At 39.6% G+C, this 18,608-nt stretch overlaps 1 protein-coding gene across 7 annotated transcripts in view; it reads right to left on the reverse strand.

The window, feature by feature from the left end:
- Positions 1-16,758, reverse strand: part of LOC120786182 (solute carrier family 66 member 2) — a 38,076-nt gene extending 21,318 nt beyond the window's left edge. For 3 of the 7 annotated variants that reach the window (XM_040121408.1, XM_040121414.1, XM_040121413.1), the window contains exons 1-4: positions 16,299-16,758; positions 13,592-13,918; positions 12,665-12,798; positions 9,083-9,133 (exon numbers count right to left, since the gene is read on the reverse strand). In XM_040121408.1, coding sequence (XP_039977342.1) covers positions 9,083-9,133; positions 12,665-12,798; positions 13,592-13,794 — 388 coding nt within the window. In that variant the 5' untranslated portion in view covers positions 13,795-13,918; positions 16,299-16,758. The other 4 variants (XM_040121410.1, XM_040121411.1, XM_040121412.1 and 1 more) reach the window with 4 other exon arrangements.
- Between the last annotated feature and the right edge of the window lie 1,850 nt (positions 16,759-18,608).

Below are 18,608 nucleotides of genomic sequence, written 5' to 3' on the forward strand. Positions count from 1 at the left end.
TTTCTACAATGCTTAATTATTCAAAATATCTTTATGGTATGAGGGTTTTGAAACCAGTACACAAACTAGCTGCTGGTTTAATGTGAGAGTAGATGAGATTGAAGGAGTTAATCATGAAAATCTAATCATGGCTAAGAGTGAAAGATGTTGCTGCACAGCTGTATCTTAAATGGGATTTCTACAAGCCTCAAATGAAATAGAGCCGATTCATTCAGTCACGTTCAAATGATGCTCTCCTTATCTAAGAGGAACATCTATGCATTCTGTGAGGCCAACTGTAGAGACCTGTGTAGGCCTCCAGAAAAAGGCCCATACAGTAGAGAAAACAAAAAGAAAAAGCATTGTTTGGAATAACTTCACCGCTTAATACATTGCCTAAAATGAACAAACCTCCTGTTTTTCAAGACTTGATAAAATTGTGAAATTTTAGAAGTGAAATACAAGCATTTATGACATTTGATTTCATGATTGAATGAAATGTTTCATTACAGAATTAACGGTGACCGATTCTGACATTTAGATGGCATTTCTAAATGAATACAAATGGCAGGCACGTATGCTTGCAAGGTAACCTGGCTTTGCAATATTGAGCCAATCCAATTGTTCCTTTCCGACAGACAAGTGAATGTAACCAAATAAATCCTAAAGAGCAGTTCAAACCAGGTCACAGCAGTCTGTCAACCCACCACCATACACCAATATATACAATGGCAAAATCTTATAGCTATGTAAGATGGCAACATAATGCAACACGCTGAACAAAAGACAAGCAAGCAGTTTTTAAAAAGGTATAACAGGGCGCTTATTTCTGTTCTGAGTATAATCGGAGTGCCTTGCTGGCCGTAGAGCCACAGGACTGTTAATCTGGTCCAGCTAGCACCAGGCTGGTGCTGTGTGATAGCACTCAAACACAGGGGAGAGCAATCATGGGCAACAGCGCAGCATTCAGGGCCAACCTAGCTGCTGACGGCACGCACAGCTTCACACTTACTGAAGATATGACCGGGCATTAGCTTAGTAAATGCACACAGTAGTAGTATCTGGCGGCAGCATTTATATTTACAGTGTTTTGCTTTGCTAGTCTGCTGGCTAGGTAGCTAGCTAGCTAGCAAGTAGCTAATTGACAGTATGTTCCAATAACTACGCTGAATTTTGGCGTAAAGACCAAGGCATTAAACAAAAGTGTCACGTGTAAACAAATGAGTTTTAACACATTTACTCAACGGTGTTAAAGCTCTTAAAAATAGGCACCAAAAAGAGCTAAAAGAAGAGTGGGGATTGGACTTTTATTTGTCAGGATGCCAAAAACACAGCTGAATTAATGCTAACATTGCTCTGTGCCAGCTGAATGTGTAAATAAGCACCTGTTAGCTACCCTGTTAGCTGTAACAACTCCACTGTGTGTCTGTTAGTTTGTTTAAGAGTTCTTATGGCTCGAATGGCTAAAAAAATGTACTTAACTACTCAAATGATAGTACAAGCCGTCATTTTGTACATTTACAAAGTACACAATGTTTAAACTGGCCCCTTTTATAGTGTTAAATTATTAACTCTAAAATGTAGCTGTACTCCATACAATGTCGACTTGTTTAAACAAATAATGTGCCATAGTTTTGAGCTTATAGGTTCTGAGATAAATAAAGTGTATTATAACTGACAGAAAGTATACAAGTAAAGTGTATTGAATATAATTTTCCCTTTGGGATGCCTTTGAGTAAAGTCTTTACAAACAGCCACTTCCTCAAAATTGTACTGCATTACTTTTGGAAAAGTAGGTAATTTCCTACCTTCCTGCATTTTATTTTACAACACAACACCTTAAACTTCTTAAGATATAGCTTTTGGCTGTTCTAAAGTTAGCTAATACAGAAGAATGAGCTAATCTCAATGACTAATGATTTGGGTCATAATTGCAAAGACTGCACATGCATGAGCACAGCTGTATCTACAGGATTTATTTTTCAGTTCTTCAAATAAAAAGATTAAAAACTTTTTCTTAACTTCTCCTCAATACATGAAATTTCCTCTGTGGTGGAATTAAATGTATTTTTTCCATCTTGCAACTTAATTTGGTGTCCAGGGTCTGTGAAATGTACAGAACACCTTTCTTCTGAACACCTTTGCCTTTAAAAAAAAAAGGGAAACATTCTGATTATGATAGTCTTTTCAAGTATTTGTGCAATCTTTGTCTCAGCCTCATGTTTCAGTAATTAAACTCCTTCATGCCAGCGCTGTACTGTCATCACCTCTTAATCTTGTATGTGCAGACTTTGAAGATATGAGAGGGCACATCTGCCTCCAATGCTGGGCAATTTTTTGTGTAAAAACAGGATCTTGTGGGCAGAGCAGTGTGTCACTTAATTTCACACTGACCAATTAGGGATGTTTATCACAGCACTGTACCTCAACCACAACCTGCCATACACCATCTCTTGCTGAGCCACTTGTGTACCATGGGGCATTCTCCTCTTCCTCTTTAATCCCTGCATTTTGTTGGCAGCAGTGGTGGCACTGTGTGGGAACAGACTGGAGCTTCGTACAATACACTCCCTGTGGTGACCAAACATCAGGCACAGACCTCAGTCCCACAGAGCTGTGATACATGTGTAGGAAGACATGGGTCAGAGTTGGAGATTTCAATTGCTTGTTTACCAGCTGTTCTCAGGCAGCTTCAGTTAGCCCCTGGAAAAGTCTATGGGGGTAGTTGAAATAATGGCTCGCTGTCACTCAAAAGCACCCGTGGGAGAAGCAGGAACATTACTATGAAAGACAGTTATAACAGCCTGGGAAATTTAACCTCGGATTTCAACAAGCTTCATTTTCTGAAATATGGACAGGGAGCTTTGTCACAATGACTAATGGGCTTTCACTGCTAAGCGAAAGCACTGCAATGTATCTGCACTGCCACCTAGACTAAATGTTAGGTCTCTTCTATAAAAGGGACTCAGGCTAAAAGTTAAGCACCTACCTGCCCTTAGGGAGGGGATAACTGGACCTACGGGATATGTGATTCATTCTAAGATGCCAGACCCAATGAAGCTACAAATACAGACCCCCTGTGGGACCAGAATGAGAAATGGGTCATTACCAGACACAACAGAATGAAATGGAAATCTCTTGTGCTGCCATGTAGCTCTGTAACATCATTAGACCAACATTTCTATGGTACGGGACCACTCAAGCATAGTGACATAATCAAGATAACTGCAGATTTTATGAAATTCTTCCTTATTCGTTTTTTAGCATGTCATAGCCAGTGCAAGGATAATGTATTTCAAGAATAAAAGATATTCTTTTTCCAATTGTGGTCGTGATTCTAAATAAAAAAAATGGTAACAGCTTGTGAATTTCCTTCAGTGGGATAAATAAAGTTCATCTTATCTTATCTTATTAATTTACAAATGTTTAAATCTGAATTTTATATCTTCAGGTTGTAGTCAGTGATTCAGATGTGCTGGGGAGTGTGGGAATTGGACATGGAGTAAAAGTTTCGATGACAAAAAAAAAAAAAATGAAAAAAAAACCCATTCGCTACTTTTCATTCTACCACAAAGGTGCTTATGTTCTATCTCAAAAGGTTTTGCGCTCTGTCACAAAAGTGTTGCGACATTTGTGAAAGTTTTAATGCTTAGGTCAATTAACTACACTGGATGCTTAGCCATGGAGCGGACACATCCATAGGAGTGGTTTATAGTTTTATCATTAGACACTATTAATAATAACAGAACAGAATGCTAACATTTAGCTGCAGCCCAAAGTAAGTACAATGAAACAGTGCAATGGTGTAGTTTGTCCACAGCTGCACTGTGCGTACGCTGACGAAAACTGTTATATCATGGTAGCTATAGCTAACGTTGGTGCTTATCACGTTCCTGCCTGTAGTCCATTAGAACAACCAGACGTAATGATCTCAAAGTAAAATTTTGTTTGTACGTTCCATTGTTAATGTTTCCTAGACATCAAGTGAGTTTTGTTTTGAGCTTGAGCTATCTTTAGGAACTGTTTTTAATGACAAATATAATGCTAATGTTTAGCAACATCGCAGTCTAAAAAAATGTGTCACAGAGACAGACTTTTTCTCAAGGTTGAGAGAGGTCCCAGAGGAGAGGAAGACATCATCAACATGCAAAGAGCCAAGGTGGGCTGAAAACTCATTCATGAACTTACATCCACTACATTTTTGTGACCAATGTTGAGCATGTTTCACGGCAAATGATTCATTTGATAAGTAAACCTTGGTTATTGACTTACAGTAGCTTGTCCACAACTCCACTCGCTGAAAAAAAACAAAAACAACATTATGGTACATAAAGCAAACATTAGCGCTATCACTTTCCCACTTGTAGCCCTGTAAAACAACCAGACGTGGTGATCTTACAGAATAAAATTTTATGAACTGCTCCCATTGATGTGTCCGCTCCACTGTCATATCCCTGGTGACTAAGTGACATGGAAGTACACTGACCTCAAAACTTTTGTGTTCTCTCGGTTTCTGAGAAAAACCTTTGCATTTCTTTGCAAAATGTCTCTAACAAAAGTAATGCAAAGGTTTTGCAAGATCCTGCTAAAGTTTTTATTTTTTGTCCATCAAAAATAGTTTCCTCTGTGTAGCATTCTGGGATCCTCAGAAGTGCTGACTGGAGATTTCCTTCATAGACTATGTACAGCTGCAATCTAAAAAATTAATTTGAAAACTGAACTGAGCTGAAAATGAATGGGTGTGTGGCTTTGAAAGACAGAGCTACTACCTCTTGGGAACAAACAGGCAAGCTAGCCCAGAGTCTGAGACCATAGAGGCCCTAAAGTGTGCATAAAGGATATCCAATCATGGAGAAGAGCCATCTTTGATGGTTTGCTTGCTGACTCAAATTCAATTTTATGCTGCTGGAGATTCTGAAAAAAATCCAATCAGGCTTTCCTCTTTCAGGCCCTTTAAAAAAAAACCTAAAAGTAAAGTTTGACTCAAGCACACATTAGACAAAGAGAAGCTTTCCCCACTGTCACCGCCAAAACTTTTTCTAGAAATATTTCATTTTACTTTTACCTTCCGAACCCTTTTACCTCCACTTGAGTGATCACCAGCATCTCTGATTCTGACACAGCCAAATGATCTGATCTTTTAATCTCCTTAAAGGATTGCAGCAGGCAGTCTTCCATATAAATCACACTGAGCTGCTATTATACCACAATTCATCCCATCTGAGAACTTAAACTACAAATGCTATAACAAAAGACATACTGTACGGCACAGATTCGGCCATTTGTGAGATTGCAGTTACAGCACCACAGACGTTCATTGAGCCTATGTAGATTCTCAGTTACAGGATGTTATCTCGTCTACCAAATTACAAGGTAGAATGTCTCTAGTTGAAATACTCACAGCTAGTCATATCTATTATGATACATTCTTATTTAGGCATCCTATTAAGGTCTATTAAAAGTAACATTCATTGTGTGATTCTTTCTGGGTACAAATGTCCAGCTGTTTGATGGAATTGCCTGGTGTGATAATGATTCTGTGCTGCTATGAGAACAAATACGTGCTATGATTAAGGCTTAGCCAACATAAAAGGGAGCAAGCTGAACAATCAGGGAAATGTAAAGGTTGAGAATTTGTCCCGCTGACTACACAACACTATGGTGAGTCACTGCAAAAAGCTACAATGTGAAGCTTATCCGCCTGATGGCTGCACACTGACACCAGTTTGATGCTTTATGTCATACTGTGAGATCTCTATAACTTGCTTTTTCTCTGCATCATCTTTGATTTTATATCCATCCAGCTGCACTGAAAACTGACCACAATTGCTCCAGACCTCTGCGTGAAGCTCTGTGTGTCTAACCAATCCACAGCTCTTCTTAATTTCTCTTCCTCCCTCTACCTGGGTTTTTCCATCATTTCTATCCATGGCGGAGTACAACATGCTTACCCTTGATATTTCCACTAGCAGATCAATGAGCAGGCACAGACCAGCAAAGCTGTGATCAAACAACAGAGCTTTGTGTCAGTTCTAATGATGCTTGGCAGAGCTCACTACGCTGATCAATGACCATTCATAGAAGCTCGACCCGCTGGTGCCCCGGAGCCAGCTTCAACATGTGGGCAAACTGAGCTGGCAGCACCACACCTGGGCACTGAAGAGAAGCAAACAACATCCTGCTCCTCCTTTGATGCCAGAAACAGACAAACGGGCAGAACCAGAGAGCCACAATATTGGTGAAAACTGCCTTTCTACTCTTGCTCATCTTGTAAAGATTTAAAAACATCCAACAGATAGCTACAAAATAGCACTTCAATACCAAGTCATTCAGTGTGTATTAATTTGTCCCAAGAGGAGAATTTGTAATATATTACAACACACAAAGTCAAGTGTACTGTGCCTTTTCACATAATGCAAATATTGTTTCCTACTGCCATCTAGTGTCCATATCAGGAACAACAGCCTTTTCTTCACAAATGATGTGTCCTAATCCCATAATGCATACTTATTGTATACAGTGCACACTACATACTAATCTTTTGGGTGTTTTAGCCAATGGAATATAAGAAATAAATATATTTTACAGTTTTATACAAGTAGGAAATAATACAACACATGCATCATCAGAAATCAAACTTTAGAATGCCACTGTCAACAAAACTTAACAAAGAAGGATAATGTTTCATGATTTTTTCAGCTTTGAGTAGTACTTTCATTCACTTTGTGCATAGCATTGTGGTACAGTAGCTTACATTAATAGCACACCCAAAAAAAACAAAAAAACACACCCATTATGTTTTTAGTAAACATAATAACGTAAGTAATCAAAACCTGCCTTGACGTAATAACTATGAAGTAAAGAATTGGGCATAGCTTAAGAATTTCAGGTTAGAGTGGACCAGTGAATTAAGTATTTTTTCAATTTTGTTCGATGTCTGTATTTTGTTTTCATCCAAGTCATGTGAAGTCTTGCCTGTGTAAAACAGGAGTAGTTAAGCCGGGTATGTAGTCTTTCTGAGGTTTCCTTTCAGTACAACTGAATTCAGGCTTCAGGTTTTTTTTTTTTTTTTCTTTCAAGTTTCTCTACAGGATCAAACTATACCGTGAGCTGCACTTAAAACCACCACTCAACATGCCCTTTTCACTGGAGACATTTTTAATGTCACAGCAGGAAAACCACAGATGTTAATAATGAAAAATAATGATGCCTGAATTTAGCTGCTTCGGGGTACTGGTATTGCGCATTCTGCCTCACTGGAACGCTAAAAGAGAACGGAGCCATAGTAAATGTTATCAGTAACTTCTGTGCTTTTCCTACTGTCACAAGTCCAAATACCTGCTGTGAAAAGGCCCCGAATGCAGCTGAAGAAGAACGTAGGTTGCGATGTCACTGCTTAGGTGTGGACCACCAAGTGCGACATTTTGACAGTTTGAACTCATAATGAGCAGAGCAGCAGACTTTTTTGACCTGGTCAGCCTGTGTCACAGGGCAGCTAAATGTGAAGGTAGTGTTACATTAAAGGTTAAGTCTGGTGTTACTCCCTATTTTATTTATGGTAAACAAATCCATTAAAAAGACCAAAACCCACAATGTGTTAGTCCGTCTCAAGGTACCGTCTGATATCCTTACCCTGTCTGCTGTGCCACAAAGAACAAATCACATTTGTTCCTACTGAAAATTTGATTCTTTAAAAACAGGTCACATATAGTTTAACATATAGTTTTGAAAATCAGTGAGTAACTTCCCAAAACAGCTGGGCACTCCGTTTTTTAGCAAAAATTACTCAGACAGGAGTAAGTGGTGAATACGGTTGGGACTGTTTTCAGCTGTGGATCAATATACATTTTGTGCTGTATTGAGTGCTCACAGCAGAAGGATGGTTATGTGCAATTAAGTCAAATTAAGCTACAGTCCCCAAGTTTATGGTAATGAAGAAAAACATGTCAGTCAGTGTAATAATGTGGCTCACTGATGTGTTTTTAATAGTTTTTGAAGATGACTACACACTAAGTTCCAGTGATTTTATTACCAACATTTTGACCACGCTTGGTCTTTCTCTAGGCAAGTTTACAGTTTTTAGACAACAATGGAGCTCTTATAGCAAGTAGGCATATGATATATCAGGCTTTGGCTACACAGACAATACAATTCATTGTTTGTTTGGTTCTTTTTAAAGGGATTTGTTGACAATAAAAATGTAGAATATCACCAACCTTATTTTTAAATTAAACACCAGCAGATTTTGTGTTTTAAAGTTCAATGTCCTCTCAGAAGGGTCGAACGCAAAGACTGATATCACTGCAGTGTCTCAGCAGATCCCAAGCCACAGATTTCTTGACATATGTATTATTGAAGGGGTATTATTTTGAAACCAAGTGTAGTTCAAAGAGCGTTCAAAAAGTCACTTGGAAAGCAACACCGATTAAAAGTCATTAGCAAAAATTAGCCATTAGAAAAGATAGTTTACATTAACATTTCAAGGCAGGATGAGGTAAGCATGCACTAGTTTAAGGGTCATTAAACACACACATAAAACACATTTGGTTTGAGAGCTTATATTATTGCATGTTAAACCGCAAAAACACAAGCATGAAGTTAGAATAATTAGAACTAAAAGATGTCAGTAAGTGGTTAGTGGATAGTAACTGCATTATCGAAAGGTTATTCTACTGTAAATCACTGATGACTAATGAATAGGCTTTGTAAGTTCAGAATACATGAGCTTTTGATATCTTCCTGCACTGTCATTTCATATAAATGACAGGTTTAAGCACAAATAATATATGCAAAAATCACATCCATACAGGCTTTTCAATGAAAATGTATCAGTCATTTTTACTGAGGGTGTGTAGGGTAACATGCATTGAAATCATCACAGCAATTGCAACAAAGGTCAGACGGTAAATCTGGATGCAACAATATGACTAAATGTGTCATGCAAACATGCTGTAAAAATGGTGTTAGTCATCATCAGTTAGTGTCGGCTGGGCTGCAGGGACAGCCACACTGGTCATCATGCATGAGACACAGAGATGGAGAGGGACAGGCAGATGAACTACAACTGATGTTTCATGGCAGACACATTAAGTTCTGTACATACCTAGAAAGAGCCTCTTAGGGATTCTGACCTCCTCGTCCTTACTGTCTGTGGCTACAGACAAAAAAAATAAAAGGAAAAAAAAAAAAACAGGGAAAGAAAGGGAAAGAAAAAAAGAGCTTGGTTTTCTTCATTTTTTTTTCAGCAAAGCCAAAGCTGAATCCTGATCTGCTAGGTTACTGAATGTGGGCATGACTTTGTAATACTTTGTGACAGCTGCTCAGACATTTTAAGTCATCGTGAGTAATTGGTGACACTGCGAAAACTACTAATTGTCCGATTCCCTGATAAGTTATATTATTGATGATGGAGCATTTGGTACAAAGGACCATAAAAAGGCAGCAGTGTTCCCACTGGCAGAGTTTCTGCAATTATCCTTGGTATTGTTGCACCACTGAAGGCCCTGAAAACATATTTCTTCAATCAGCATCTTACTACTGGTGATGTGGTAGCACATGGACAAAAATTTTTTTCTTCCAAAGTCAGAGCAGTTTGGGTTATTGCACATGAGAGATTTCTTTGTGTTTCTGTCTATGCTATTCGTAATGGATTGAATGGGTGGGGCTCAGTTGGAACAAGATGTTGTCACATGCTTCGGTGTACCAATCAGAATTTAGGCTGTTTGCTTTGCCAGGCCATTGTCGATCACACCACGCCCACACAGCTCTGATAAAGCAGATTTACTTTATTTTGTTGAGGGTTAACTCTTAATAAATATTACACAATTAAATTAAAACCTTAACTCTGCTTAAACACCTCATGAAAAGCTTAGGATTTGAAGCTAAGCTTTCACAGGATTTAAAACTAATAGTTTGAGATTTCGGGAAATACGCTAATTCCCTTCTGGTAGCATGGCAACTTCACAGGGAATTCAAGAAGTAACTGCTCTTGGCCAAGAAATAGTCTGGCACATAATCCCCCACAAAACTAAAATTTGTCTTTTTTTCACTTCAATTTTGTAAGGATTACACGAACAAGATATAACATGTTAGTGAGTGAGCTTTAGAAGTGCATGTGGGTGGATTTTATACTTGCTAGTCTGACTCACTAGATGTCGGCTGTCGGTATAAGCCTGCCATTGGCCACGTGTCTCATGCAGCATTCTCCTCCCCTTCCGCTTCCAGCAGGTTACTATTTTCAAAATCCCCTTTGCTACAGGAAACCACAACAACCTCCAAGCTAGCAACCTACACGCTGAAAATGCCAAATTTTAACAAAGATTCAGTTTGTGCAATCACACATTCGACGTACGTCTTTAACTGTTTTTTTAACTGCGTTTTCTTTGCAGGAAATTAGCCATTTTACTGACAGCAATGGCCTCCCCATTTGCAAATGTTTCACCAAAACAAGTCCCCCCCCCCAAACAATATTTTGCAGGGGCACCGTTGCGGCATCCTGGACTCAGTGGTGCCCAAGATGATTGTGATTGGTTTAAAGAAATATAATCAAGCCAGAGCGTTTCCCCCCCATAGCAGAATGATAATGGGTGCAGCCAGATCATTGTCCAGCACTGACACAGCGCTGTGGAGGTAGGTCTGGCTATGCGAGACTACTTGCAGACAGAGCCAGGCTAAATGTTTACACCTGGTTTCAGTCTGACCTAAGCTTATCAGCCGTAGCCATATATTTCCATAGAGACATGAGAGTGGTATCAATCTTCTCATCTAACTCTCAGCAAGAAAACGTATTTCTTAAAATGTTGAACTATTGCTTTGAGTTTTGTGGAATTTTTGAAATTTCTGACCAGGACTGTGTCAAAAAGTACCCAATCATAATAATTTAAAACATGCTATCAACTCAAATTCTAAGTTTTTAAATTTGAAGTTTCACAGTGAGATTCGTGCACTCTTTAAATGTCTGCGATCGTGACAACGCAGCTGTAGTCAACAGTTGGTTTTAACAAAATGCATACTGCCACATATGTAAAGAAAGCACCCCAACTGCATTTTAGTTAATTCAGAGATCTGTAAAGTTTATCTAGTTGCCTGGAAAACAGATGTTTTAATGATACACTTATTTTCGACTCACGCTTATTGTCGAGATGGCTACATGACCTAAAGCTGCATGTTTCTGTCTTTGAATGGAGAAACTGTATTTTTGTGCTTCATGTAGTTGTTTAGTTTCTCTGTGATCCCAGAGTTTCCAATCACATACACAGAGTATTGTGTGATATGACTCTGAGCCTGTACATATTGACCACTTATTACTACTAAGTGTCCTGCCCTTCCCTATCTCCAGACTGCCACAGGGACAGGAAGCATAGCTGAACATCCAGTACTGGAGTATATGGTACACGTGCGAAAGTCCAGCTCTGCATATAACATGTGACGCAGCCTTGAAACGCATGACTAATAAAACAACTGAAGGGCTGTTCTTTGTCCAGTTTTTGTACATAACTATTTAAGTGGAACAATAGCATATAGTGTTTCAACATGTAGTTTACTGAATAACTTTACGAGAAAGTTATGAGACTGAGGGGCTTTGAACTGTAGACATTTTGGATTCTTTTCTTAAGGGCGCATAACATTCAGACAAATTTTGATCCATTATTGATATCTAATTTGTAACGTATTAGTATTACTATTAACAGGAAAGTAAAAAAAAGTGCGGATCTAAAACTCTAAATCTATATTTTTCCTAAAATAACTAGAAGTTATTTTTTAGTTGCCACTTAGAAATATAAATAGTTATAGTTTAAGTTATATATATATATATAAACTAAAAGTTATATATAAAATACATATCAAAAAAATCTACAAGTTATTTTTTTATTATATATAAAAATATATTTTTTTACATATATATAAAATATAACTAGAAGTTATTATAAGTTGTAAAAAATAACTAGAGGTTATTTTTTAGCCAATAAATTAGGCAACTATCAGCTTTTTTAGACAGGCACCATCATACTAAATCCAATTTGTTAATGGCAAAAAAAACCCAAATAAAACAAGATGGACACAATTATTTGATTATTTTAAATAGCTAAATATCAGATCATTTACAACTTATGTATATTAAACAAGATGTTAAAACAACAATTTAACTGTTGTATTTTGTGCTTTACATTGAGGTGCAAAATGAAACCATAGTTTTTTGTTTTTTAATGATCTACTGCATTAACAAACACATCCTGCACAGCATGATGAAGGGCAACAATCTTCAGTGTAGTTAAGTGGCCACGCTGCCCACTTCTGATTATAGTTGCAGAATTTATGCATTTGTTGAAACTGGATTATTCAAGTATGACCAATTTAGGGAGTGGCCCTCCTTAAGGCACTAACACTGGGGCAGTAAATTGGCCTGTTAATACCATGCTCACACACTCTTACATTTCTCTCAACACTCATACATGTGCCTGCCTCTGCACACTGACCCTCACTTGTTCTCAGATACTGTTATACTCTGATACACAATCATATCTCGATCACACATTCTCTCTCTGTCGCTCACATACACTCCCACACATATTTTCTCTCTTATGCACACACACTTTAAAGGATACACTAGCTCATTCACTCACACAGTGCTGAATCAACTGAGCTTTATCTGCACTGTAAAAAGGCCCCGCTGAGGGTTTCTGACCTATGAAGGAGCGTCTCTTGGTGTTGAGTTCGGTGGTCATGCGGACGTTGGTGCACAGATTCAGCATGATAAGCATGGTGGCGATCATGATGATGCTCTGCCACAGCAGCAGCGTCTCAAAGTAGCGGCCAAATCTGAAAGAAAAAAACAAAACCATGTTTAACTTACAACAATATTTAACATAGCAAAGCTTTGCCACCAGGAACACTACACTTGCTTGCTTTTCCAGTTTTCTTAAAGTATCTGTAGTAAAGTCAACCTGAATAAAATGATGGTACTGAACCACAGGGTGTGCAAGCCATGATTTTTTGGATTTAAGAAGATATCATAGCAAATCCCTCTTTAAAAAAAATCCCTGCCAGGATTATCTCACTAGGGTGCACTCACCGATTGCCTGAGCAATTGGATTTAAGTAGGCGGGCTACAGTAAAGATAGGTAGGATGCAGTTTGTTGTTAGAGAATTTACACTTCAGTCGGGTCTTTCAGGCCCCTGTGGTCAGGGACCCCAGCCCAAGACCATGTGCCCTTACATACCTGGTTAAAACTCAGACGTTACTTATTAAGTAAAATGGAATCATCACTTTGAGACTTTTATGAAACTTTAGCAACCACTCTAATTTTGCATACATAGTGTCTTTAAAATTCCGGTAATTTGTTCCCACTAGTATGGCTGGTGGCAGCAAGAAATGAGAACCAAATGTGATATTAAAATTCTCTAGAAGTTGCTACATTGATCATTTATATGCCGAATTTCAGAGAATACCTCACTGATTCTTTAACCATCTTAAAACTTGTTCTACGAAGTATATAGTATGCTTGATAAGCAGGAGAGCATTAAACTGGCAGATTTTTGAATGATGTTTTGTCACTATACAAGAGAAGCTGGTCTGGTGTGAGAGAACACACTTATTTGACTGAGTTGTTACCTGAAGAGTATTCGTAGGATGTTAGCCACCAGGAGGACCAGGCACACATAGGTGGAGAAGCCCTCTGCATTCTGCGTCCGGCGGATGTCTCTGTACTGGGGGATGTAGGGCACCACGCCACCGAACACCATGGCACCGGCAGCGACCCACGACACCAGCTTGTTCAACGCGGTCACAATCTGGTCAAACAGTTCATCTTCCATGTTCGGCCGCTGCTCACCAGTCCAATACCCGGGCAAGAAGTTGTGAAGTGATGTCAGCTGGCTGTCACTGGCTCTGTGGACACTGTTCCACGGTGTTTATCCCCCCTCTGGTTCCTTGTGGTGACTTTGAGAGGGTGAGGAGAGTAGCATCAGTATTTGGCGTGCATACTCCCTGCACGGCTCTCACAGACAAAGCAGCAGCTACTGCCACGCCATCACAAGCACAGGAGAAACTACGAGCCGGCGGCTAACGTAGCTGTAACAGCTAAGAAGAATTGACCAAACAGTGACAACATGAATATGTTAGCTACTGTACCGATAGAGCCACAACACACTCTAATGGCAGCGCTAGTATTTACTCCGGATGAGACGGCTGTAGCCGGATAATCTGAATCAACACTTGTGTTGACGCTAGCTAGCGTTGTTTGAAAAGCTGCACTTAAGTCAGAGGAGAAACTCCCAAGGTTCCTGTAACTATTAAAAGCCCTTGAAACTGACAGGAAATTTGAAGCAATATATATGTATATATTTTTTTACGCAGCGTCCCTCTATTACAACTGTTTTTTCGTTTACTGACCCAGCCTCAACGTATTTTTATTCTGTGGTCGAGCCCAAACTTCCTGAAACGTCACGAGTCATACAAAGATGTCCAACTCAGTCAAGATCGTTCACGCACTGCCTAATACTGTTGTTTTACTGGTTAGCAGTTCCAGATAGATGTTTTAACTTGCAGCTTGACTGTGTGTGGATAGTATATGGATATACATGGTTATTTCTTAAGTGCGCGGTTTTAATTATATCACCACCAGATTATTGAATATGTGTTTAAATATAATGTCTGTAATCTTGTCCGCCGGCTAATCTGTTAGCATCTCCCGAGTGCAGCATCTCCATTGGTACCGGGGGGTCTCAGTTGAGATGCTAAACTCATTGTTGCCCAGAGGGCCCCATGGTGAGTTAATCCGGCCCTGCTGCAGAAAATTAAATTTGTATCGAGGAGAAACTTCCATTTCGGGAGGGGCCCTTGTGTGGCTAACAGGTAGTGACACTTATTGAACCGCATCTTTTCTGCCATGACCGTAGACCTACATCTTCATCTTCATCTTCCACTATTTCATGTAACGTGCCCTATTTTAAGTCACGCCTGGGTAGCACCCGCCGGAACGATCTGAAGTAAAACATATTCAGTGGGAGTGGATGCAGATTGTCACACACACAAAATCAGGATTATAAAGATTATGAGGGTTTAAAGAAAGTTATGTAACCCTAACAGCAGACAACCCCTCATCTGTCATCTGTCACTGTGATGCAGGATAATCTCTTATGTAAAAACCGAAGCTACATTACAAAGAACGCACAGCCTGACAAGCAAAACCAGTTTACAAGGAGTTAACAGAAATGCTCTTCCCATATGCAAGTATGCATACAAATCAATACGGATGTCAACGTCAAGTTGGCCAGAGTAAGCGAACAAAAACCGGAAATGTGGCAAAAATTTACCTTCATAATAAAAGCATACAACATGTCACTCGTGGGAGATGGGTTTTGGGGTGCTGCAGAGGATGAATCAAATAGGTACAAACTACTTGATATAGTTATTGCCTTTGTCCCGTCAAGGGAACTTCACATTTTTCACTGAAGACACTTTTCCCAGAAGATTAAATTCAAGATAAACAAATCTTAATAGTAACTGCAGATTCAGATTAAAATGATAAATCTTGGCACCCCAACTGCATTTCATGGATCTAGATCCTTTTGGAAACTGTTGTAATAATAATGTAATGTAAAGTTTTCTGGGATATTTGAGAATGGCTTTTGTCTGTGCTTCCTTTGAAGACCAAAACATCATTGCATATTTAATGTAGATTCTAAATATACAACCTATCGGTTGCTTGAATGAGATTTTACAGCATATTACAACTTTGACTTTCATCTACGATCGACATGTGTGAAGGGCATATGTATGAATGAATATGAACATTGAATAAGTTGATATTACTATATAAATTAAAACTGTTTGAGGTAGCAGCTCCTCACTTGAACACAAAACACTCTTCAAATATATGTTAGTCTCTCTTTGAGACGTCACTGAAGAAGAAAAAAAGGCAGCAATGCCTCCGTCAGATGACCTATATTTTGAAGTGATGAGCACTACAAGCGGAAGTCACAGTGTTTTTAGTCCGTCGACTCAGTTTGCCGCAAAGTTGTGGGAGTCAGAGCCGACGTTCCCGAGGGCAAACGGAGTTGTGGTTCTTAACGTCGTTGTGGCAGCCTGCTTTAGCCAAATAAAAAAAAAAAATCACAGTCAGGCTGTGGGGCGTAAACTGAACTTCTATCGAAAGATACATGTGCTATTAAAAAAACACGATGTCGAAAACGGACTCCAAAGCAGCTAAAGACATGACAGAGGCGGTAAGTTTGGTGTGAGCTAGTTATGTGTCTTGAGACAAAAAAAAAACAACCCCAAACTGGGTAAGGAAACATTTGCATGAATACTTCCTGACGTTTTTTCCTTCCCTTTAGATGGAGGAAACGATGCAGCGACTTCAAGGGCGATTCCAGGCCATCTCCGAACAGCTGGAGTCCAAAAATATCCTTTTACAAAGCAGTTTCCAACCAGACCACATAGTCTTCACTGTTAGACATCTGAGACTTGTCTCAGAAACGACGCGGGAAGCTAAAAATCTTCGCCCTGAAGTGGGGAGCTGCGTCCAGTGAGCTAACGCACACCTGGGACTGAATCGGAAACGAGTCTCTGTCGAAGTTTTTTGGCGACTGAAGGGGGAGTTCAAACTTAGCTTGATGGGGGTCAACTTTTAGAGAGAATTCACGGTGAACAGTAGATATACGTCGCAGAGGTGAGGCGCCATTGTTTTTGGACAGTGCCAGAACCTGAAAAGAGGTAAGAGCATTCGAGATAGGACCTTTTACAGCAGACGTTTTGACTTGTCGTTGTCGGAAGAGCACAGGTATTAGTGGCTCTGTCATCATTAGCTTTACCTATTTACACCTGCGAAATGTCAAAATGTCTTCCATGAAAAAGGCCTAGAGCAGCGTCAAACAGGTAATTTAGCTTTAGCCTTGTAGCTCAGTCCCATTACTCTAATGAGTATTTCATTTAAACGTTTACAGTACAAGTGCTATTGGCGCTTTTGTTTAAAAAAAAAAAAAAAAAAAGAGTATCAGGTATGGCATCTTTGGATGTGGTATAATACACATGGCTGTAAATCATTAATATGATGTAAACCATTTAGTTTCGAGGACGCACCTCAAAATGAAAATTGTGCTGCATTGTGTTGTAGCTGTCTTGGCTCTAACTGGACTTGTGCAGATTCTCTTCCTTCACTTTCACACTTAATGAGATGGGGACCCGCATCGATGACCTCGAGAAAAACGTGGCCGAGCTGATGACACAAGCTGGCATGGAGGGGCAGGCCATTTCAAAGTGACCGCAGGCCCACAGTTCCTCTGCCACATGAGCTCTTTTCCATGCGACATCCAGACACTGTGGGTTAACTGTTGCTTTGCCAGCAGTGGTATCACATTAGTGGAGACTGTAGAGTTTCACACTACACTTGCATCAAACATCCTGAAATGGGACTCGTGAGGTGACATCAGTTTACCTCCACAGTTGACAACACGTCTAAGTTTGAGCCAAACGTCCGTGTTTTCCTAGGTGCTACAATACTGCCAACAAAAGCCTGTGTGTATCTCAGTACCAGCACTAATCACGGGCTAAGGAGCCATGGGACGTCATGTTAACAGATCGTTTAATAGTGTGGGTGGGGTTGATAACATAAAGTGCAGGAGCTAACATGGCTAGTATGCTAATAACAAGCTTCCACAAAGTTGTTAATCGTACAGCATTTAAAAAAAAAATTCTCTGTCAATAACCGCTGTCATGCCCTTACACTCGCTACAGCCAAACAGCTTCCCTTTGTATCTGCTACTTGATTATTTTGCTGTGCAGATATAAGACAAGAATATAAGCAAACAATATGTCCTGAATGAGAGGTCGGTACCACCCCCTCTCTCAAACCAGTCTGGACAGCGACGAGATTTCACAGGTCAAAGTTCAATCAGATTGAACTCTGGGGGCGTGAAGGAAGTGAATGTGTCTCGCCCCATTCCACCTAGACATGAATGGGAGGAACATTTAAGTCGTAAATGGACCCTGTAGAGATTTATTGCAAACAAACATGGTTTTCATTACAGTCAGTATTTTGTAGCCAAAAAATTTTGTTCTTGTCCTTAAGGTGCAACTAACACACTGAATGAATTTCCTACCTCATGTAAAATATCTTCAAAACCTTTTTTAATGTCTCGAAGCCTGTATTGTTTACAGGTTGTGGTCTTCTCCTCTTTTACTGGCACACTGCCACCAACTCTCTGTGTATGTGCATGCGTGTCCCCTTTCACATGCTGGTAGAGCAACAGATGCAAACAATGCCATACCTGCCTGTCAGAAGAGTGTTGCTCTAAAGTGCCTCTACTGGTCAACAGGCTACCCCTTAAACATGGAAGAAGGAGACATTAAAATCTTACCACCAAAGAAAAAGCATTGCGTGTCAAGTGAGCAGTCAGTCAACTGTTGACAGCGAAGCTAAGAAGACAGCTGAGCAAACGACTTCAGCTGTTCTCCACCGGCACTCTAAAGCCTGTGTTAAGCTAAGCTCTGTTCCCTGCTTTTGTCAGATAACCATGTGTAGTGTCAATCAAGAACAACACGTTCATAACTATGCACGCTGTGACATCTAAAATTAGACATGACTACTGGGAAAAATTCCAGTTTTTAGAAATGTCTAAAGCTAAGA

This window comes from Xiphias gladius, chromosome 24 (genome assembly GCF_016859285.1).
Source record: "Xiphias gladius isolate SHS-SW01 ecotype Sanya breed wild chromosome 24, ASM1685928v1, whole genome shotgun sequence".
Taxonomy (NCBI): domain Eukaryota; kingdom Metazoa; phylum Chordata; class Actinopteri; order Istiophoriformes; family Xiphiidae; genus Xiphias; species Xiphias gladius.